The 25462-nt window shown below is 35.2% G+C and overlaps 1 protein-coding gene across 1 annotated transcript in view; it reads left to right on the forward strand.

Annotated features, from left to right (window-relative positions):
* Positions 1-24596, forward strand: part of LOC124231814 (disintegrin and metalloproteinase domain-containing protein 18-like) — a 255941-nt gene extending 231345 nt beyond the window's left edge. Inside the window, exon 18 of the mRNA XM_046648809.1 lies at positions 24439-24596. Within this exon, the coding sequence (XP_046504765.1) occupies positions 24439-24596 (158 nt within the window). The remainder of the gene's footprint in view (positions 1-24438) is intronic.
* Positions 24597-25462: the final 866 nt, after the last annotated feature.

Genomic DNA, 25462 nt, shown 5'->3' on the forward strand with positions numbered 1-25462 from the left:
AAAGGGAACTGATACTGGAAAGGAGCCACCAAACAAATCAAGACTGGATGTAGGACTGCTTAAGGCATTCACCTGTTTATTCTTGTGCTTTAGCAGAGATGACACACTGGAAGATTCATCACATATAAAAGCACAGCATTCAGTTTGAGTGATTGCTTATGTACCACCTTGGGATGCAATTAAAATATCTAAAGCCATTCTATTTTTAAGGACAGCCTTTTTCATTAAAGACATTTCAGTATTTAATAAGGCTATTCCTGCTTGATTATCATTAAGAGCTTTTTGAGTAAATTTAGTCAGGGCTTCCACATGTGATAATGACCTCTTCTAGACCCAAAGAAGCAACAAATATAGCCACTTGGTGGCCATTCCAGTGGAACACTGAATGAGCCCATTTGGCCTTAATGAGAGGGAGATTGGCAACAGGTGTTAGCTCAGTGTGACTCCTTCCCTGCTTCCAAGGGAAACTCAGGGTGCAGCGTTTTAGCCATCCAGGCAGTAGCCAAGGCCAGAGATATTTTCTACATAATCACTGAGTTCCATTAGAACCCACCCGATAAATGCCTAGCCTTCAAGACCAATCTGTTCCAAATAAATCATGTTCTTTAAGTATGATAGTATTTTGAAACCTCAAATGGAACGATTATAAAATAGGCATACGGTTTAAGCATAACAAAGGTTTAAATGAGGGGATATAATGTTGGGCATACAGGCCTGGTCCAGAGTCTTGGGACAGCTGTCTACAATCAATGCCATCTTCTTCTCATCCTGGTATGGTCCTTTCCAACAAGTTTGCAAAGAATCTTTTATTTGATGCGTCTTCTGATGAATAAATTCTCCAGGTTATGGTCCATGATCCCTAAGGTCTGGGAGCTCTCTGTGAAAAAAACCAGTTACAAACTCTTTCATTTCTATTAAATATCTCAATGAGACCCTGATAGTAATTTAGTATATCTCTCTTATGCAAAGTTTGTTCATATATTTCCTCATCTAATTGCATAGGCTGTCCCATTAGTATTTCAAAAGGAGACAACCAATGTTTCCCAAAATGTGTAGACCTAAGATTAAGGAGCACTAGTGGAAGAGCTTTTGGCTATGAGAGAGTAAATTCTTCTGAAAACTTTGCCAATTGAGGTTCTTTTTAATTGGCTTTATGATAGTTTACAATCTTGTGAAATTTCAGTTGTACATTATTGTTTGTCAGTCGTGTTGTAGGTGCACCCCTTCACCCTTTGTGCCCACCCCCACCCCACCTTTCCCCTGGTAGCCACTAATCTGCTCTCTTTGAGCACATGTTTAAATTCCTCATATGAGTGGAGTCATACAAAGATTGTCCTTCTCTATCTGGCTTATTTCAGTTAACATACTTCCCTCAAGGTCCATCCATGTTGTTGTGAATGGGATGATTTTATTTTTTTGATGGCTGAGTAGTAGTCCATTGTATTTATATATATACACCACATCTTCTTTATCCAATCATCAGTTGTTGGGCATTTAGGTTGCTTCCACACCTTAGCAATTGTAAATAATGCTGCAATGAACATTGGGGTGCATGGGACTTTTGGAATTGCTGACTTCAAGCTCTTTGGATAGATACCCACTAGTGGGATGGCTGGGTCATATGGTATTTCTATTTTTAATTTTTGAGAAATCTCCATACTGTTTTCCACAGTGGCTGCACCAGTTTGCTCTCCCAGCAGCAGTATATGACGGATCCTTTTTCTCCACAACCTCTCCAACACTTGTTACTTTCTGTTTTGGTTATTTTTGCCATTTTAATGGGTGTAAGGTGATATCTTAGTGTAGTTTTGATTTGCATTTCCCTGATGATCAGTGATGATGAACATCTTTTCATGTGCCTATCGGCCATCTGTATGTCTTCTTTGGAGAAATGTCTGTTCATCTCCTCTGCCCATTTTTTGATTGGGGTGTTTGAGTTTTTGTTGTTGAGTTGTGTGAGTTCTTTATATATTATGGAGATTAACCCCTTGTCAGATATATGACTTGCAAATATTTTTTCCAAATTAGTGGGGTTTTGTTTGTTTGTTTGTTTAAATCCTGTTTTCCCTTGTCTTGAAGAAGCTGTTTAGTTTGGTGAGGTCCCATTTGTTTATTCTTTCTATTGTTTCCCTTGTCTGAGAAGACATGGTGTCCAAAAAGATCCTTTTAATACTGATGTCAAAGAGTATACTGCCTACATTTTCCTCTAGAAGACTTATGGTTTCAGGTCTCACCTTTAGGTCTTTGATCATTTAGAGTTTATTTTTATGAATGGTGAAAAAGAATGGTCAATTTTCATTCTTTTACATGTGGCTTTCCAGTTTTCCCAGCACCATTTGTTGAAAAGACTTTCTTTTCTCCATTGTATGCCCTCAGCTCCTTTGTCAAAGATAAGCTGTCCATAGATGTGTGGTTTTATTTCTGGGCTTTCAATTCTGTTCCATTGATCTGCACACCTGTTATTGTACCAGTACCATGCTGTTTTGATTAATGTAGCTTTGTAGTATGTTTTGAAGTCAGGGATTGTGATGCCTCCAGCTTTGTTCTTTTTTCTCAGGATTGCTTTAGCAATTCGGGGTCTTTTGTTGCCCCATATGAATTTTAGGATTCTTTGTTCTATTTCTGTAAAGAATGTCATTAGGATTCTGATTGGGATTGTTTTGAATCTGTAGATTGCTTTAGGTAGTATGGACATTTTAACTATGTTTATGCTTCCAGTCCATGTACATGGAATGTCTTTCCATGTCTTAATGACCTCATCCATTTCTTTCAGGAAAGCCTTGTAGTTTTCATTGTATAGGTCTTTCACTTCCTTAGTTAAATTCACCCCGAGGTATTTTATTCTTTTTGTTGTGATTGTGAATGGGATTGTGTTCTTGAGTTCTTTTTCTGTTAGTTCGTTATTAGAGTATAGAAATGCTACTGATTTATGTAAGTTGATATTATATCCTGCAAATTTGCTGTAGTTGTTGATTATTTGTAAAGTTTTTCAATGGATTCTTTGGGGCTTTCTATATATAAGATCACGTCATCTTCAAACAGTGAGAGTTTCACTTCTTCCTTTCCTATTTGGATTCCTTTTATTCCTTTCTCTTGCCTAATTGCTCTGGCCCAAACCTCCAGTACTATGTTGAATAAGAGTGGTGATAGAGAGCATCCTTGTCTTGTTCCTGTTTTCAGGGGGATGACACTCAGTTTTTGCCCGTTCAGTATGAAGTTGGTTGTGGGTTTGTCATATATGGCCTTTATTATGTTGAGGTAATTTCCTTCTATCCCCATTTTGTTCAGAGTTTTTTTTTTATCATAAATGACTGTTGGATCTTGTCAAATGCTTTCTCTGCATCTATTGAGATGATCATGTGGTTTTTATTCCTCAATTTGTTGATTGATTTGTGGATGTTGAACCATCCCTGAGTCCCTGGTATGAATCCCCTTGATCATGATGTATGATCCTTTGGATATATTGCTGAATTCGAGTTGCCAAAATTTTGTTGAGAATTTTTGCATCTATGCTCATCAGTGCTATTGACCTATAGTTCTCCTTTTCCGTGCTGTCCTTGTCAGGCTTTGGTATCACGGTGATGTTGGCCTCGTACAATGTATTAGGAAGTGTTCCATCCTCCCTAAGTTTTTGGAATATCTTGAAAAGTATAGGTATTAAATCTTCTTTGAAAGTTAGGTAGAATTCCCCAGGAAAGCTGTCTGGTCCTGGGGTTTTATTCTTTGGGATGCTTTTCATTGCTGTTTCAATCTCCTTCCTTGTGATTGGTCTGTTCAGACTGTCTGCTTCATCTTGACTTAGCTTTGGGAGATTGTAAAAGTCTAAAAATTTATCCATTTCCTCTAGGTTATCCATTTTGTTGGCATATGGTTTTTTGTAGTATTCTCCTGTAATCCATTGTATTTCTGTGAAGTCTTGTTATTTTCCCTCTTTCATTTCTGATTATTTTTCTTTGAGCTCTCTCTCTTTTTTTCTTTGTAATACTGGCTATGGGTTTCTCAATTTTATTTATCTTCTCACAGAACCAGCTCTTTGTTTCATTGATCCTTTCTACTGCCTTTTTTTTGTTTTGATAGCATTTATTTCTGCTCTTATTTTTATTATTTCTCTCCTGCTGACTTTGGGCTTTGTTCTTCTTTCTCTAATTCGGTTAGGTGTAATTTGAGATTGCTTATTTGGGATTTTTCTTGCTTGTTAATGTGTGCTTGTACTGCAATGAATTTCCCTCTTAATACAGTTTTTGCAGTGTCCCATATGATTGGAATGGCCTATTATCAGTTTCATTTGTCTCCGGATATTTTTTGATTTCTGCTTTAATTTCTTCAATGATCCATTGCTTGTTCAATAGCATATTGTTTAGTCCCCACATGTTTGTCCCTTTCTCAGCTTTCTTCTTGTAATTAATTTCTAGCTTTATAGCAATATGATCAGAGAAGATGCTTGTTATTATTTACATTTTTTTAACTTATAGAAGCTTGCCTTGTTTTCCAACATATGGTCTATCCTTGAGAATGTTCCATGTGCACTTGAGAAGAATGTGTATTCTGCTGTTTTTGGATGGAGTGTTCTATATATGTCTATTGAGTCCAACTGTTCTAGCTTTGCATTTAATTCCACCATTTCCTTGTTGATTTTTTGTCTGGATGATCTGTCCAATGATGTGAGTGGGGTGTGGAGGTCCCCTACTATTATTGTGTTATTTTTGATAACTTTTTTTAGGTTTGTTAATAATTGCTTTATGAACTTTGGTGCTCTTGTGTTGGGTCCATAGATATTTATAAGCATTATTTCTTCTTGATGTAGTGTCCCTTTGATCATTATATAATGACCCTCTATGTCTCTCTTTACCTGCCTTATCTTGAAATCTACTTTGTCTGATATAAGACTGTGACACCTGCTTTCACTTGTTTGCCCTTAGCTTGGAGTATCACCTTCCATCCCTTCACTCTGAGCCTGTGTTTGTCATTGGAGCTGAGGTGTGTTTCCTGGAGGGAACAGATTGTCAGATCTTTTTCTTTAATCCATCTTGCCACTCTGTGTCTTTTTATTCAAGATTTCACTCCATTCACATTCAGAGTGAATTGATATATGAGGGCTTAATGCTGCCATTTTATTGCTCATTCTCTGATTCTCCTGTATTTCCTTTGTTTCTTCTCCCATGTATTTCAGATTACCAATTCGATTAGGTAGTTTTTTATGCTGGATTGTTTAGTTTTCTCCTTATATATTATTTGTTACTCTGATCTTCTTTTTTGTTTAGTGATTAACCTGAGGTTTGTATGCAAAATCTTGTAGATGAGATAGTCCATTTTCTGATGACCTCGTATTTCCTTAGACTGAGCTGATTCAGTCCCTTCCCTCTTCTCCTCCTAAGTTGCTTGTGTCACATCTCATTCCATCTTGTGTTGTGAGTTTGTGGTTAAAATGACAAGATTATCTTTGTTTTTGGTGTTTTCTTTCCCTTTATCTTTAATGTTTTACCTGAGTATTTGCTAACCTGTTCTGCTAAATAGCTCCTATTTTCTGATTTTGTCTACCTATTCTCCTCCTTACTCAGGGCTTTGTAACTCCTTTCTTCTTTTTCTTTTCAGGTATGAGTGCCTTCTTGAGGATTTCTTGTAAGGAGTGGTGTTTTGTGGTGATGCACTCTCTCAGCTTTTTTGGATCTGGGATAGTTTTTATTTCTCTATCATATCTGAAGGATATTTTCTTAATTGAAAGTTTTTGTCTTTCAAAGATTTGAATATATTATTCCACTGTCTCCTAGCTTGTAAGGTTTCTGCTGAGAAATCTGCTGAAAGCCTGATAGTAGGGGTTCCTTTGTAAATTACTTTCTTCTGCCTTGCTGCCCTTAGTATTTTCTCTTTGCCATTGATTTTTGCCAGCTTCACTCCTATATGTCTTGCAGTTGGTCTTTTTATATTGACATAGTTATGAGATCTGATGGCCCTTTCTCGTGGATTTACATCTCCTTCTCCAGGTTTGGTAAGTTCTCCACTATTATTTCTTTGAGTACACTTTCTGCTCCATTCTCTTTCTCCTCTTCTCTCTCTGGAACTCCTATAATCCTTATGTTGAATTTCCTAACTGTGTCGGATATTTCTTGGAGACTTTCTTCATTTCTTTTTAGTCTTAGTTCTCTCTCCTCCATCTGAAACATTTCTATATTTCTGTCCTCAATGATGCTGATTTGTTCCTCTATGTTATCAGCTCTACCACTCAGGGCATCTGTATTCTGCTTTATCTCATTCATTGTGTTTTTCATCTCCAATATTTCTGATTGGTTCTTCTTTATTGTTTCAGTCTTTTTTGTGAAGTAGCTTCCAAACTCATTGAATTGTCTATCTGCATTCTCTTTTAACTCATTGCATTTTTTAATGATAGCTATTTTGAATTCTCTGTCATTTAGGTTATAGATTTCTGTGTCTTTAGGTTTGATTCCTGGGTACTTGCCTTTTTCCATCTGGTCTGGAGATTTGATATTTTTTTCACACTGCTCAAAGACATGGATTTGTGCTTCTGCATTGTAGTATTACATGATTGCCACTTCCAACTTTTGCCACTGGGTGGGGGTCAAGAGCTGAGTATTCAGAATAGATCAGAATCCACAGAGACGTCTCCAAGGTGCTGGGCTGGGAATCCAGGTGGAGTGGAGGGGCACTTTCTTTTCTGCACCATCCTGGCAGCTTCTTTCTCTGCCCTTGCTGTATGCTCCCTGAGGGTGTTGGCTTGATGAAGACACCCCCACAATAGCTAATCCCTCCTGTGGGGGGCTTTGCCCCAGGCTGTGAGGGACCTCAGAGATCTCTGGTGTTCCCATGGAGGGCTGCCCCTCCTCCCTTTCCTCCTGGAGGCTGTTCTCACTCTCTGGGTTGCTGTCCTTCAGGGAGGAAGAGAAGTGTTCTCTTACTTGATTCAACTTCTTTGGGGGGTTCCAGCACCTCCACTTTCTGATGTATGGCTTCATGAGTCTCTCGGATGTCTTTTGTTATGTGTGGATATCCTGTTCATTGCATTTTTTAGGGGAAAGTTTACGGTGAGAGCTCACTCTGCCATGATGCTGACATCACTCCAAAGCAGAGGTTTTGTATGCTGTTGAAGTCAGTTTGGTATTAATTCTAATTAGATTGTTATATTTATTTATTTATTTACTTTTTTTTGAGGAAGCTTAGCCCTGAGCTAACATCCACTTCCAATCCTCCTCTTTTTGCTGAGTAATATTGACCCTGAACTAACATCTGTGCCCATCTTCTTCTACTTTATATGTGGGATGCCACCACAGCATAGCTTGATAAGCAGTGCACAGGTCCACACCCAGGATGTGAACTGGTGAACCCCAGGCTGCCAAAGCAGACCATGAGAACTTAACTGCTATGCCATGAGGCTGGCCCCCAAGTGAGACTGTTATAAATTTAAAAGTAATTCTCATGGCAAAGACCAGGACAATATGTAAGGATTATCCACAAAAGAAAATGAGAATAGAATAGAAAATGGTTTACTATAAAAATCAGCTATACACAACAGAAGGCAATAATTGGGGAAATGAGGGACAAAACTGGCATAAGACTAGAAGAAAAGAAACATAAAAATTGCAAAAGTAAGTCATACCCTTTCAAAAGTTATTTTAAGTATATATGAATTAAATTCTCTAAGTGAAAAGCAGAGATTAGCATATTGGATTAAAAAACCACGATGCAGCTCTATGCTGTCTACAAGACACTCAATTTAGACCCAATGCATAAGTCAGTTGAAAGTTGAAGGATGGAACAATATATTCTAGGCAAATAGGAACTAAAAGAGAGCTGAGAAAGATACACTGAAATCAGAAAAAAAAAAACCTTTAAGCCAAAAGCTGTTATAAAAGACAAAGTAGAACATTATAAATTGATCAAATGGTCAATTCAAAAAGAATATGTAACAACTATAAACATATACTCAACAAGAAGCAGAGTATCAAAATATGTGAAGCCAGCATTAACAGTGTAAAAGGAGAAAATTTTACAATAATACAGGCTTTAATACCACAATTTCAATAATGGCTAAAACATCTAGATAGATAGCAATGAGGACTTGAACAGCCCTGTGACCCAATTGAACTTAACACATATTTATAAAATGCTCTTCATATCAGCAACAAGATACACATTTGTCTCAAATGCATATGAAAAATTCTCCAGGGCAGATTATATGTTAGACCAAAAAAAAAAAGTCTATTAGTTTATTTAAAATCAAAATTTAAAAGATTGAATTCACACAAATCCTGTCTAACCACAAAGGAATGAAGCTCGACATCAATAATAGAGAGAAATTAAAAAATTTATAAGTATGTGGAAATTAAACAACACTTAACTAATGGATCAAAGAAGACATCACAAGCTAAATTAGAAAATGCTTAGACATGTGTGATGTAACGAAACATAACCAACTTATGAGATGCAGCAAATGCAGTAATCATAGGGAAATATATATCTGTAAATGCCTACATAAAAAAAAGAAGAATTTGATCCAACATGAAAGGAGCCAAAAGTGATCAGTCCCATCCTCACAACAAGAAAAAAGCTGGAAAACTCAAAATCAACAACTTTTAGATCCATTAGAGAATTTAAGTAACAAGGCAAACTGTTGCCACCAAAATTGGACAGACAGGAAGATAAAAAGTATCTGAGCTTACCAGAACAGAAGCTCAGGAGCAGAAGGCCACTTTAGTAGGCAACATCAGGTTCTTTCAAACCAGAACATCAGATCTGGCTTTTAATAAAAAATTACAGTGCATACAAAAGGCAAACAATACAATTTGAAGAGACAGAGAAGACTCAGATATGGCAAACATATTGGAATTATCAGACTGAGAATTTAAAATAATGCTGATTAATATGGTAAGGGCTCTAGGGTAAAAGTAAATAACAGGCAAAAACAGGTGGGTATTGTAAGTAAAGGAAGGAAAACTCCAGGAAAGAAAAGAAAATGCTAGAAATCAAAAACACTGTAGCAGAAATGAAGAATGCCTTTGATGGGAGCATCAGATCAAACACAGCTAAGGAAAAAAATTAGTGAGCTTGAAAGTATGGCAATAGAAACTTTTCAACTGTAAAGGAAAGAGAAAAAGAATGAAAAAAATGGAACAGAATATGCAGAACAGTGGAACTATTACAAAAGGCAAACATATGTATAATGAGAATACCAAAAGGAAAAGAAGGTGATAAGGGAACAAAATAACTAGTTGAAATAAAAATGTTTGAGACATTTCCAAATTAGTGACAGACACCCAACTCCAGATACAGGAAGTTCAGAGAATACTAATTCCAAAAAGTTTACACATGGACATATCATATTTAAACTGCAGAAAATCAAAGAAAAAGAAAAAGTATATCTCAAAAGAAGCCAGAAGGGAAAAACATCTTTCCTAGAGAGGAGCAAGAATAAAAATATTTTGAGAATTTTTTTCAAAAATAATGCAACCAAGAGGATGGTGGAGTGCAATGTTTAAAGTATTGAAAGAAAAAAAAGCCACCAACCAAGAATTTTGTATCCATGAAATTTTCCTTCAAAATTGAAGCAGAAATAAAAACTTGCCAAAATATAAATTGAGGAAATTTGTCATCAGCAAACCCTTTATGCAGGAAATGTTAAAAGGAATTTTTCAGTGAGAAGGAAAATGGTATAAGTAAGGAATCCAGATTTATATAAAGAAAAGAATAACATTAAAGAATAAAAAACATAAAATAAAGCTTTTTCTTACCTTAATTGATCTAACAGTTTGCCAAAAATAATAATGTACTTTGTGAATATAGCTTATGGATAAATATAACAAGTGACAAAAATGTTATAAGTGGAGGGAAGAATTTGGAATACCATTATAAGATATATGCTTACCCATGAAGTGGTATGATGTTATGTGAAAGTGGACTTTGATTAGTTGTAAATGTATAGGGCGAGCACTAAAAACGAGACAAAACACTAAAAATATTTAAAAATCAAATGTAATTGGCATACTAAGAATAAAAAATTGAAATAATGTAGAATGCTCAATTAAAACCAGAGACATCAGACCAACAATTGAGGGCAAAAAAGGAAGCTAAAAACAAGGCCTCACATAGAAAACAGTAATAAATATTGCAGATATTAATCCAAATATATCAATATTCACTTTAAATATTAATATTCTGAATGAACCAATTAAGAGAGTGTATATATATATGTGACTCAAGTCTATGTTGTCTACAAGAAACTCATTTTAAATGTAAAGACATTTATAGACTAAAAGTAAAGGGATGGAGAAAGATAAATCACACTAACATTGATCAAGAGAAAGCTTGAGTAGCTACATTAATTTCAGGTGAAGTAAACTTCAGAACAAGGAAAATTATCAGAATAAAGAGAGGCATTTCATAATAATAAAAAGGTCAGCTCTTAAAAAAGAGAAATAATACTCAATGTGTATGTGTCTAACAACAGAGCGTCAAAATAAGTGAGGCAAAATCTGATAGAACTTCAAGGAGAAATAGATGGGTTCACTATTCTAGTTATACTATTAATAGTTGGAATGCTATTCTACTCCAACTCCCCTGCATCACTAATTAACAGATATAGAATGCAGAAAATCAGTAAGCATATAATTGACCAAACAGCATGATCAACTTCATCTTATTGACATCTAGTGAAGACTCCATCCAACAACAGAAAATGCAAAATACTTCTCAAGATGACATGGAATACTTTCCATGATAGACCACATTTTACCATACAATAAACCTTAATAAATGTAAAAGTATAGAGATGATGCAATGTATACTTTCAGACCAAAATAAATTAACTAGAAATCAATAACAGAAAGGTAACTGTAAAACCCAAAATACTTGAAGATTAAACAACACATTTCTAAATAACACATGTGTTAAAGGAGTCTCGAGAGAAATTTAAAAATATATATATATTTTTCAAGTATGTTTTTTGGTGAGGAAATTTGGCCCTGAGCTGACATTTGTTGCTAATCTTCCTCTTTTGTTCCTCTCCCCAAAGCCACAGTATATAGTTGTATATCTAGTTTTAGGTCGTTCTAGTGCTTCCATGTGGGATAGCACCACAGCATGGCCTGATGAGTGGTATGTAGGTCTGTACCCAGGAACCAAACTGGTGAACCCTGGGCTGCCACAGTGGAGCACGTGAACTTAACCTCTAGACCACAGGGCTTGGCCCCTAAAAATATTTTTAACTAAATGAAAATAAAATATAAACTATCAAAATTTACTGGATATAAGTGTCCAGCCTGGTGGCGTACTGGTTAAATTTGTGTGCTCTGCTTCAGTGGCCTGGGTTTGTGAGTTTGGATCTCAGATGCTGACCTACATACCACTCATCAAGCCATGCTGTGGTGGCATCCCACATACAAAATAAAGGAATATTGGCAAGGATGTTAGCTCAGGGACAATCTTCCTCAAGCAAAAAGAGGGGCATTGGCAACAGATGTTAGCTCAGGGCCAATCTCACAACACACAAATTATAGGATATGATACAAGATGTACTTAGAAGCACATTTATAATATTAAATGCATATATTAGAAAAAAGAAAGATCTAACGTAAGTAATCTAAGCTTGCATTTTGGGAAACTAGAAAAAGATCACCAAATTAAATGCAAAGTAGGCAGAAGAAAAAGATTAAATTTAGAGCAAAAGTAAAATTGAAAATAGGAAATCAATGAATCCAAAGGCTAGTTCTCTGAAAAACATCAATTAATTTGATAACCGGCTGGACAGGCTAAGAAAAATAGAGAAAAGACAAAAATTACTATTATCAAAGTGGAAGAGGGTCAATACTGTTGATTCCATGGACATTAAGGGAATATTTTTAAAAATATGATCAATCCTGTATTAACAAGTTGGATAACCTAGTTGAAAATTGCACTTTAAAATAAGAAATATGGCTAGAGACAGAGAGGCTATTTCATGATGACTAACAGGTCATTATGTGAGATAGATGAAACAATTTATATGCTTCTAAAAACACAGCCCCAAAATACTGGAGGCAAATACTGACAGAGTTAAAAGGAGAAATACACAACCAAAACATAATAGTTGAAGATTTTAACAATCCAATCTCAGTAAGTGCTAGAGCAAACAGATAGAAAATTAGCAATGATGTAGATAACCAGAAAACAAAATCAACCAAATTAACTTAACTGATATTCATAGGACACTTCACTGAATGGCAGCAGAATGCACATTACTTTCAAGAGCACATGGAACATTATTCAACATAGATCCTATGATGGGCTAATAAACAAGTCTCAATAATATTGAAGAACTAAAATCATACAAAATATATTCTGAGCCCACAACAAAACTATATTTTATATCCACAAGAAGAAGTCTGGGAAAACATCAAATATTTGGAAGTTAAAAAATACACTTGTAAATAACCAATATATTTTGAAGTCAACAAAGGAATTTTTAAAAAATGTAAATGAAAACATAAACATATCAAAAATTATGGGATAAAGCTAAAGGAGTGATTAGCGAAAAGTTTGTAGCTTTAAACACCTATATCAGAAAAGAAGAAAGGTCTAAAATAAATTACCTATCCTTCCACCTTAAGAAATTAGAAAAAGAGGGCAAACTAAATTGAAAGCAAGCAGAAAGAAAGAAGTAGTAATGAATAGAGTAGAAATCCATGAATGGAAAGGTAGAACAGTAATATAGAAAAAACTCAATGAAATCAAAAGTTAATTCTTTGGAAATATCAACAAAATTGACCATAGTTTACCTATAGTATTCAAGAAAATAGTGAAGAGCTCAATTACCAGTAATAAGAGTAAAAGAGGAAATTTCACTAATGAGCTTATAAAAACTAAAAGAATTATAAAAGAATGTTATGAACCACTTTATTCTAGCTAATTAGATGACAAATGAAATGGACAGATTCTTAGAAAGAAACAGATTGCCAAAGTAAAGTCAAAAGTGGATAGAAAATCTAAATAAACTTTTAAAAAGTAATACATTGAATTACTAGTTAAAAACCTTCTCATAAGTAAAATCTGACTCTCCTATGACTTTACTGATGAATTCTACCAAATATTTAAAGAGGAAATAATACTATCATTAACAAACTCTTTCAGAAAATAGAATAGGATGTACTTCTGAGTTTATTCGATAAGGCAAACGTAACCCTGATACCAAAACCAAAGACACACAAAAAAGTACATACCAGTATCACTCATGAAAGTAGACACAATTTCTTTTTTCAGCTTTATTGAGATAGAGTTGACACTTAACATTCTGTAAATTTCAGATGTATGATGTGTTGCTTTAACACATTTATTTACTGCAAAATTATCACCACCATAGCATTAGCTACCACCTCAATCCCATCACCATTACCATTTTTTTGTGTGTGGTGAGCATTTAAGATCTAATCTCTTAGCAACATTCAAGTATATTATTAGCTATTACTATTAGCTGTGCTTTAGATCCCCAACTTGTTAATCTTATAACTGGAAGTTTTTTTCATTGTTCAATATCTCAGCATTTCCCTCAATCCCTGACCTCTGGTAACCACCACTCTACTCCCTGTTTTCGTTTTCTTTCTGTTTTTTTTTTTTTTTTTGGTGAGGAAGATTGGCCCTGAGCTAATGTGTGTTGCCCATCTTCCTCTTTTTGCTTGAGGAAGATGGTCCCTGAGCTAAAATCTGTGCCAATATTCCTCTACTTTGCATATGGGATGCTAACACAGCATGGCTTGATGAGCAGCATGTAGGTCAATGCCCAGGATCCAAAACTGTGAACCCCAGGCTGAGGAAACAGAGAACGAAAACTTAACCACTACACCACTTGGCTGGCCTCGTCCCTGTTTTCTTGTTTCACCTTTTTAGATTCCAGATACAAGTGATAGCATACAGTATTTGTATTTCTCTGTCTGACTTAGTTCATCTAGCATAATGCCCTCAAGGTTCATCCAAGTTGTCACAAATGGCCACGAAAGGGTTTCGTTCTTTTTCATGGCTAAATAATATTTCATTGCATATATATATATGCCACAATTTCTTTATCTATTCGTCTGTTGACAGACACATGGGCTGTTTCCATATCTTGGCTATCATAATGATGCAATGAACATCTGAGTGCAATTATCTCTACAAGATCCTGATTTCAATTCCTTTGGATATATACCCAGAAGTGTGACTGTTGAAGGATATAGTAGTTCTATTTTTAATTTTTTTGAGGAACCTCCATGCTATTTTCCATAGTGGCTGTTCCAATTTGCACCCCCACCAACAGTGCATTGGGGTTACCTTTTCTCCAAACCCTCATCAATACTTATCTCTTGTCCTTTAGATGACAGCCATTTTACAGACGTGAGGTGATATATCATTATGGTTTTTATTTGTTTTTTCCTGATTGTTAGTGATGCTGAGCACATTTTCTTGTACCTGTTGGCCATTTGAATGTCTTATTTGTAAAACTGTTTATCCAGTTTTACTACCTATTTTTAAAGTGAGTTGCTAGCTCTTTTGCTATCCAGTTGTATGAATTCTTTGTATATTTTGGCTATTAACCTCTTATTCAATATATGGTTTGCAAATATTTTCCCCAATTCTATAGGCTGCCTTTGACTTTGTTGATTGGTTCATTTGCTATGCATAAGACTTTTAGTTTGATGTAGTCCCACTTATTTATTTTTGCTGTTGTTGCTTGTGCTATTCCTGTCATATCCAGGAAATTGCTGCCAACAGCAATGTCAAGGAGTTTTTTCCCTATGTTTTCTTCTAGTTTTATAGTTTCACGTGTCATGTTTAAGTCTTTGATTCATTTTGAAGTAATTTTTGTACGTGGTGTAAGATAGGAGTCTAATTTCATTCTTCTGCATGTGTCTATCCCGTTCTCCCCCACAACAGTTTTGAAAAGACTGTCCTTTACCCATTGAGTATTTTTGGGTCCCAAATATTACTTGACTGTATATGCAGGGGTTCATGTCAGGGCTATTGATTCTTTTCCATTGGCCTAATTGTCTATTTTTATGCCACTGCAATACTGTTTTGGTTACTATAGCTTTGTAGTATAGGTTGAAATCGGGAAGTTTGATGCCTTTAGTTTGTTCTTCTTTCTCAATATTGCTTTAGCTATTCAAAGTCTTTTGTGACTTCATACAAACCCTAGGATTGTTTTTTCCATTTCTGTGATAAATTCCATTGGAATTTTGGTAGAGATTTCATTGAACCTATGGGTAATATGGACATTTTAACAATATTAATTCTTCCAATCCATGAACATGGGACATCTTTCCATTTGTTTTTGTCTTCAATTTCTTCCATGAACACCTTTGAATTTTCAGTGCACAGATTTTTCACCTTTTCAGTTAAATTTATTCCTAAGTATTTTATTGGTTATGATGCTATTGTGAATGGAATTGTTTTATTTATTTCTCAGATGTTTTGTTGTAAGAGTATAGAAACACAACTGTTTTCTGTACATTGATTTTGTATCTTTGAGCTTTACTGAATTTGTTGGTTACTTCTAATAGTTTTTGGTAATGTCTTTAGTGTTTTCTATATATAGGAGCATATCATCTGCAAACAAAGATAATTTTAATTCTTCCTTAACAATTTGGATACCTTTTATATCTTTATCTTGCTTGATTGCTCCAGCTAGAAATTCCAGTACTGTATTGAATAAGAATGGTGAGAGTAGGCACACTTGTCTGGTTCCTGATCTCTGAAGAAAACCTTTCAACATTTCACCATTGAGTGATGTTAGCTGTGGACTTGTCATAAATGGCTTTTATTATGATAAGGTATGTTCCTTCTACATACCCAATTTGTTGAGGTTTTTTATCATTAAACATGTTGTGTTTTGCCAAATGCTTTTTGTGCATCTATTGAGATGATCATATAATTTTTATATTTCATTCTATTTATATGGTGTATCACATTTATTGATTTGCATATGTTGAAATATCCTTGCATCCCAAGATAAATCTCACTTGCTCATGGTGAATAATCCTTTTAATAGGCTGTTGAATTTGGTTTGCTAATATTTTGTTGAGAATTTTTACATTTATATTCCTTTGGGATATTGATCTGTAATTTTCTTTTCTTGTGCTATCCTTGTCTGACTTTGGTTTCAGAATAATTCTGCTCTTGTAGAATGAGTTTGGGAATGTTCTCTCCTCTTCAATTTTTGGAAGTGTTTGAGAAGGATTGGAGTTCATTCTTCTCTAAATGTTTGGTAGAATTCATCAGTGAAATCACCTGGTCCTGGGCTTTTCTATTTTGGGAGGTTTTTGATTACTGATTCATCCATACTCATTATTGATCTGTTCAGATTTTATCTTTCTTCATGTTTCAGTCTTGGTATATTATATGTTTATAGGAATTTATCCATTTCTTCTATGTTACCAAGTTTGTTGGCATATAATTATTCATAATATTCTCTCAAGATTCTTTGTGTTTCTGTGGTATCAGTGGTATTGTCTCCTCTTTCATTTATGATTTTATTTATTTGAATCCTCTGTCTGTTTTTCTGAGTAAGTTTCTATTGTCTTTCTTGTCTCTATTTCATTTATTTATGCTTTGATGTTTGTTATTCCTATCCTTCTACTAACTTTGAGCTTAGTTTGTTTTCCTTTTTCTAGTTCCTTGAGATATAAAATGAGGTTGTTTATTTCCATCTTTCCTCCTGTTATCCACTTCTAATTTCATACTGTTGTTGTTGGAAAAGATACTTGGTATGATTTTATTTGTCTTAAACTTACTAAGACTTGTTTTGTGACCTATCGTGTGATCCACCCTGGAGAATGCGTGCACTTGAGAAGAATACATGCTGCTTTTGGTTGGAAATTTATGTATCTGTCTGTTAGATCCATTTGGTGTAAATATTATTCAAGTTTGTTTCCTTGTTGATTTTCTGTCTGGATGACTGCCCAAAGTGGGCAATTGTAGTTCTCTATTATTATGGTATTGTTTTCTATTTCTTCCTTCAGATCTGTTTAGTATTTGCTTAATATATTTAGGTACTCTTATTGGGAACATAAATATTTATAATTGTCATATCTTCCTGATTAATTGACCCCTCTCTCATTATATAATGACCTTCTATATCTCTTGTTACCATTTTCGGCTTAAAGTTTATTTTGTCTGATATAAGTATAGCTACCTTGCCCTCTTTTGGTTTTCACTTGCATGGTATATATTTTGCTGTCCCTTTAAATCTATGCATATCCTTAAAGGTGAAGTGAGTCTCTTGTAGGCACCATATACTTAAGTCTTGTTTTGAACAATTCAGTCACTCTTTGCCTTTTGATTGGAGAATTTTATCTATTAACATTTAGAGTAATTACTGATAGGTAAGGACTTACTAATGCCATCTTATTAATGTTTTTCTGGCTGCCTTGCAGTTCTATTTTTATTTTCTTCATTTCTTGATCACGTTCTCTATAAATTGATGATTTTTCATAGTAGTATGCTTTGATTCTCTTCTCTTTATCTTTTGTGTATCTACAGTAGATTTTTGCTTTATGGTTCTTATGAGGTTTACAAAAAACATCTTACATTTATTCTACTCTATTTTACTCTGATAATAATTTAACTTTGATCACATACAAAACCTCTATCCTTTTATTCCTCCCTCTTTTATGTTTTTGATTTTACCATTTACATCTTTTCTTATTGTGTATCCATTAACAAATTTTTGAAACTGTAACTATTTTTAATACTTTTGTCTTTTAACCCTTGACTGAGAGATTTTTTCCTCTTTCTTTTAAAATTCTCTGTTTGTCTTTGGTTTTAGACAGTTTTGTTATTTTTCTTGGAGAAGAATGCTTTAGATTGAAATTTTAAGGTGACTTATTAGAGTAATGAACTTGGTTGCCCAAGTCTCCCCCCAGATTTTGGAACTTCTCTGCCATTATTTATTTAAATAAGGTTTCTACTTTTTTCTCCTTCCAGGTGTCTAATAATGAGTACACTATATCTTTTCATGTTATCATCTGATTCCCATAGGCTTCCCTCACTGTTTTTATTCTTTTTGCTTTTTGTACTTCTGATTGTGTAATTTCAGTTAATCTGTCTTCTAGTTCACTGATTCTGTCTTCTGCTTGTTCAAGTCTACTGTTGAAGCTCTCTATTGAATTTTTCAGTTCAGTCATTGTATACTTTGGCTCCACAATTTCTGTTTGGTTCTTTTTTATGTTTTCTATCTCTTTGTTTAGCTTCTCATTTCATTCTTGTATTTTTTCCCAATATTGTTAAATTGTTTATCTGTGCTTTCTTGTAGTTCTCTGAGGATCTGTAGAACAATTACTTTAAATTCTTTGCTGGGCAATTTCTGGATTTTTATTCCTTTGGAGCCAGTTACTGGAGGTTTACTATATTCCTTTGATGGACACATTTACCTGATTCTTCAGGATCCCTGTAGCCTTGCATAATTGTCTGCACAATTGAAAATGCAGTCACCTCTTCCAGACTTTATGGACTGATTGCAATAAGGGAAGACTTTTGCCTGTGGATGAGGGCACACTCAATTGTGCTGTGACCCTGGGTCTAGTGGTGAAGGGCATCAGGTGCTGGGACATTTGATGGCACTAGGTCCAAGGGGATGTAATGTCTCTTCAGCTCGGGCCACCAGGGTCAGCATTATCAACAAATGTGTGGTGCTTGTGAGCACTTTGTGCATCCATGGTGGCTACAAGGGCTTTTGAGGTCCTAAGTGGCACATCTAGGACCAGTAGCTAGGGACAAGTTCAGGCAGTCATGGTGGCTAAAGCCAGCAGTGTGCACACACTTGACTGCAAAGCCCAACTGCATGTGTTAGGTAATGGCAGAGGTCAGTTGCAGGCACACTCTTAGTGATCAGGTCCAGGGTAGCTAGCAAGGTCCAGGGCCAAATACGGGTTCACTCAGAGAAACTCCAGTGGCACTGGGTGTTAGGGTGCTCTTCTAAGGCTTCACATTCTACCTCCAGGTATGCATATTGCAGTGGAGGCCAGTGATGAGGCTCAGGCTGGGGCATGCAGGTGCATAGCTAAAGGGGCTATCTTTTTACAGATCGGCCCAGTGATGTCAGCCAGAGTCAGAAGGAAGAGCCAGATCTGGACCCACAAGTAGCTTCACAGGCCTCGCATGTTGGTGTGGTCTTCTGTGGCTGCACTCTTTTCCCCTGGGTGTGTACACTGCCATGGAGGCTGATTATAGAGGTCTGGCTAAGGGTGTGCAGGTAAACAGCTGAAAGGGCTAGTTACAACTGGGCATGGTGGTACTGACCAATGACAGGAAGCAGGGCCTGATCTGAGCCCACAAATGTTTGCAGGGACTCTTGCTGTCAGTGTGTTCCCCTGTGATTGTACTCTTTTCCCCTGGGTGTGAGCACTGCCATGGAAGCCAGTGATGTGAATCAGGTTACGGGCATACAGGTGCACAGCTGGAGGAACTATCAACACATGGATGTGGTAAGGCTGGCCAGTGACAGAAGGCAGGGTCTGAGCTTTCCCACAAGCATCTGTGGGGATTCCTGGCTGTCCATGTGCTCACCTGTTGCTGCACACAGTCCCCACCTTGCTTGTGTACTGCAGTGGAGGCCAATGACAAGCATTAGGCTGGTGGTCTACAGGTAAACATCTATAAGGACTAACCCTAAGTGTGAGCACAGCAGTGGGGGTCACCCCAGAGCACTAGGCTGGTGTCTTGCACTCATAGAGCTGCAGAAGCCCAGGTAGGCTGCAAACGTAGCTCCTGGGCTCTGGTGGCAGGAGGGAAAGATTCAGGCACCTGGCATCTTCACTTGTGCAGCCTCAGAGAGCTTGGATAGCTACTGGCATGGGTCTAGACCCTGAAGGGCAGGGGGAGGAGGATCGTGGAGGAACCAAGGCTGCTGGTGTTAGTGAATGCAAATACCTGTGGGGGACAGTTGGTCGGCAGTTACCTTGCTGGCTAGTGACTTCATCAGTGGTGGGCTGCTGAGTTTGTCTACAGGACAGGTTTCTGTGAACCATAATCACCCCCACTGTGTGTTTGTTAATAATACCCTCTGACTTACTTTCTTGTTCCTAGCCAGTTCTATCTGTCTCAGTTTTGCTGGTCCGGGTGGGGTAAAATTGAAGCAAGAACTTTGTGCAGAATCCTGAAAGGCTAGAGAAGCTGGTCATTCAAGAAGCCCTTCCTTTCCTGGGGAAAGAATCTCTTTCTAGTTGGAAAGATCATTCTTGGCACTGAACAACACTGACCTGGGGAATGGGATGATATAGGAAAAATGAAGCTATCTTCCTTTCCTTCCTGTGTGGTTATTCTCAATTCTTTTTGGTTCCACAGTGTTGCTAAAACTTCCTGTGTGCACACTAGAGGCCTCCCAGACCTGGTTTTGTTCATGGATAGCTGTCCAATCATTGATTTTTGTGGGGAATAGGGAAGCTAGGTTCTCTTATGTCTCATTTTTTCTGCCCTTCCAACACCAATTTCATAAGAAAACCTTAGCAAAACAATTTTAGCAACAAACAAAAGGGATTAAATACTGTGCCCATGTGGAATATTCTAATTCATGGTTGTTTTTTCTGAAAATTAATTTATGTGATGTATCATAATAATACAATAAATTAATATTTTATTAATATCATCAACTCAATAGATATATCAAAAGTATTAGAAAAATCCAATATCTATTCAATATAAAAACATTCAATAAATTAGGGATAGAAGAACTTTGTCAATTTGATGTATAGAGAATCTGTAGTTAAGATATTACTGAATGATGAAAGCCTGAATGTTTTTTCCTAGAGAATGTCCACTAATGTCAATTCTACTCAGTATTGTACCAGAAGTTCTAGCCAGTACAGCAAGGCAAAAGAAAAAAAAGGCATCTAAATGAGAAGGGAAAAAGAAAAATCCTTCTTGATATACACGTGGTATAATCCTATACACAGAAAATCCTAAGGAATCCACAAAAGACCCTGCTGGAATTAATAAGCATATTTAGCAAGGTTGCAGGATATGAAAACAAGATACAAAAAGCAATTGTATTTCCGTAAACTAATGAGACAATCCAACAGTGACATAGAGAAAACAGCTTTATTCAAAATAAAATCCTCAGGAATAGATTTAGACAAAAATTGCATGACTTGTAAACTGAAAACTTCAAATCATTGCTAAGATAAGTTTAAAAAAATTAAATAAATGGAGCAGCATTTCATTTTCATAGATTGGAAGACTCACTATTGCTAAAAGGGCAGTTCTCCCCATATTTATCTATTCATTAAAGAAAATTCCTATCAAAATCATCCATCAGGTTCTCTTTCAGAAATTGACACGCCGATTATAAACTTTATACAGAAATTCGAAGAACTTAGAGTAGCCAAAATGACTTTGGAAAAGAACAATGTTGGAGGAAGTACACCAGTCAATTTCAAAACTTTCTATAAAGCTGCCATAACCAACACAGTGTAACACTGACCTTAAACATAGACATGTAGATCAATGGAACAGAATAGAGAACAGGAAGTACATCAACAGATATATGGAAAACTGGTTTTCTATACGAGTGCAAAGCAATTAAGTAGATAAAGTATAGGCTTTTCAACAAAAGGTGTTAGAACAATTAAATATTCATATGCAGAAAAAAAACCCTTAGAGCTCTAACATCATTTACAAAAATTCACTCAGAGTGAATCATGAACCAAAATGTGAGCCTAAATATTGAAAACTTTTAAAAGAAAATGTATGAGAAAACCTTAGTGACTTTGGATTAAGCAGAGTTTTTACATATGACATCAAAAACACAATCCAAAGAGAAAAAGTGATAAATTTGACATCAAATTTAAAAATCTTTTCTCTTCAAAAGTCACTAAGTATTAATAAAATATTTGTAGTAATAATACATAAAAATTTTATATTCAGAATAAAGAGTCCTTGAAACTTACTAATAGAAAACAACTCTATAAAAAATGGGCAAAATATTTGAACTGATATTTCAGCAAAGATATAAGGGTGGCAAATAAGTACATGTAAATATGCCCAACTTCATTGTTCATCAGGGAAGTGCAAATTAAAGTCACAATTAGATACCATTACATTCCTTTAAAAATTGTATAAATTTAAGCAACTAACCACATGAAGTTTGGCAAAGGTGTAGGATAGTGTCTCATACACTGCTGTTGGAATGTAAAATTGTACAGTTTCATAGTTTCTTGAAAAGGTAAACATTCTCATTCCACTAATTACCCAAGAGAATAGAATGCTTATGCCCATACAAAGTTTTGTATACAAATGTTCATAAAAGCTTTATTTGTAATAGAACCTGGAAACAACCCAAATTAAATCAAAAGGTGATGGATAAAGAAAATGTGGTATATCCAAACAATAGAATACTATTTAACAATAAAAAAGGAACAAGCTATTGTTATATGTGCCAATGTAGATGAATCTCAACGTTTATGCTATGTGAAAGAAACAAGACTAAAAAAAATACATGCTGTCTGATTCTATTTGTATTAAATAGTAGAACATGCAAACTAATTTATAGTGAGAGAATGCAGATAAGATCAATGATTGCCTACGGGGAGGAGTGGCAACATTCCAGGATCATAAAGGGGCAAGACAAAATTTTTGTAGATGATGGATATATTCATTATTTTGATGTGATTATTTCATGGGTTCATACATATGATAAAACCTATCAAATCATAGATGCTAAGTATGTGCATTTATTATGTGCCAAAAAATACCTCAAGAAAGCTCTAAAATAACAACATTTAAATAATGTGTAAGATGATATTCACACTATTTTGTTGTCAAACTTCAGGCACTAGTTAAACCCATGTTTTTACTTAGCAAATAAAAAATGATAAGAATTTTACACTAAATGGAGAAAACCCACAGCTGGCAAAGCAAAAACAGTTTTTTAAATGTTTGCATCATTGGGTATACATTTGTCAAATCTTATCCATCTGTACATTTAAAACGTTTGCATTTTGTTGTATATAAAGAGTAAATATAATAAAAAGAAGGGTAAAACCAAATATATACAACAACCAAGACCCTTATCCACTGCTAATGGAAAGATAATTGCTATAACCACTTAGGAAAATCATTGGAAAATTTACTAATGTTTAATATAGGCATATGCTATGAATAAGCATTGCCTCTCCCAAGGGCATGTTTCTGAGAGATACGTGTCCATATGTTGACTAAACCACATTAGTAGAATATTCATTCAGCAGCACTATTGATAATACTCATGATTGCACATTGTTCATAAGGAATAGACTGCATTAATGGCTGTTATTTCTATACAAAGATATAGTATGCATTGATGAGAATGAACATTTTACAACCATAAGCAACAATACAGGTAAATCCCCAAATTAGGTAATATCAAGCAAAAAGACAGACAGAAAAAAGTGTATACAATATAACTCTATTTATATAAAGTTTAAAATATGCCAAAAATGATCTATGCTCTTAGAGATCAAACTAGTGATTATCTTTAGAAAAGAGAATGACTGGAAGAAAGCCGACTGGGGGTTCTGAGGTGTTGATAACATTAAATTTCCTGGATTTGATGCTGGTTACATGGATGTGTTCAATTTGGAAAATTCTTTGAATTGTATAATTATGGCATGCATGCATTTCTGTTAACATGTTTGACTTCAGTAAAAATTCACTAAATAAATATTAATGGAAGAAATGGATAAACTTGTAACCTTTGGAGAGGAATGATGATTAGAAAATGTGCTGAGGATACTTTTGGGATTCTAGCAGGGTCTGTTTTCAGATCTGGATGGTTTTTGCTAGATCATTGCTAATATATTTATATATTGTATACTTTTTTGAATTGTGTAATACTTCAATTTTTTAGGTATAAGAAATAATAAAAGGTCATAATATGTTATTAAATGTCAATGGTAGGGGAAAAAATGCACACATATTACATATAGGTATATAGATATAGATTCAGATACAAGCATAGGTATCGGTATGGATTTTATTTATATGCATAAAATATAAATACCAGATGGAGAAACATGAGTCATTTAAAAATGGTTTCCTCTGGGGAGAGAAACTATGTGGCTTGGCAGGGGAGTGAGGATAGGGATTTTTCACAGTATGCCTTTTTCTAAATTTTTAGCTGAGGCCCTATTAATGTATTACTTTTAGTATGCTGATGTCATAAATAAGCTGAATATAGTAAGCAGTAGTCAAAACACATACACACTATCATAATGATTAAACGCACATATATAAAAGATAAATAAGAAATCTATGAAAAACATACAATTGTAGTTTTGGGTTATAAGCTTAAATGTCCTTTTGTTTTTCTCTGTAGGAGATTGCGATGTATTAAAATTTCAATTATGTTTTATATAGGGATACCTATACATATGATTAAAGTGAAAGAAATACAAATTTATTTAAATATTCAGTGAATATCCACTGATTTCTATGTTTCATTTCTAGATATAGTTTTTATTAAAAAAGGCTATGATACACATCGGAACAACTGGCTTGTTCTGAGTTTCTACATTGTTCTGCCCTTTTTCACAATTTTCACCATTATGATCATGAAACGAAATGAAATGAGGAAATCACGCAACAGAGAAAATACAGAATATGAGGGGTAAATATGATTGTAAAAATAATTTAGTATTTAAAGTGTAATGGTCATTGAACACTCGTAAATTCATCATTATATTACATGACATTTGTTATATTTATCCCTAAGTAGATGTTATTTTTATTTATTTATTTTTAATTGCAATAACATTGGATTATAACATTATATAGCTTTCGGATGTACATCGTAATATATTTCAAATTCTGTGTAGATTACATCATGTTCACCACCCAAAAACTAAGTATAGTCCATCACCACACGTAAGCCTAATCACACCTTTTGCCCTCCCCGCCTCTTCCCCTAGGGTAACCACCAATTAAATCTCCATTGCTGTGTGTTTGTTTGTCATTGTTTTTATCTTCTACTTATGAGTGAGATCATATGGTATTTGACTTTCTCCCTCTGACTGATTTCACTCAGCATAATACCCTCAAGGTCTATCCATGTTGTCACAATGGCCACATTTCATCATTTCTTATGGCTGAGTAGTATTCTATCGTGTATAAATACCACACCTTCTGCATCCATTCATCCCGCCATGGGCACCTAGGTTTCTTCCAAGTCTTGGCTATGGTGTATAATGCTGCAATGAACATAAGGGTGCAAGTATCTTTATGCCTTTGCTTTTTCAAGTTCTTTGGATAAATACCCAGCAGTTGGATAGCTGGATCATATGGTAGATCTATTCTTAATTTTCTGAGGATACTCCATACTGCTTTCCATAGTGGCTGCACCAGTTTGCACTGCCACCAGCAGTGTACAAGGGTTCCCTTCTCTCCACATCCTCTCCAACATTTGTTTCCTTGTCTTGTTTATTATAGCCATTCTAACTGGAGTGAGGTGATACCACATTGTAGTTTTGATTTGCATTTC

This window comes from Equus quagga, chromosome 22 (genome assembly GCF_021613505.1).
Source record: "Equus quagga isolate Etosha38 chromosome 22, UCLA_HA_Equagga_1.0, whole genome shotgun sequence".
Taxonomy (NCBI): domain Eukaryota; kingdom Metazoa; phylum Chordata; class Mammalia; order Perissodactyla; family Equidae; genus Equus; species Equus quagga.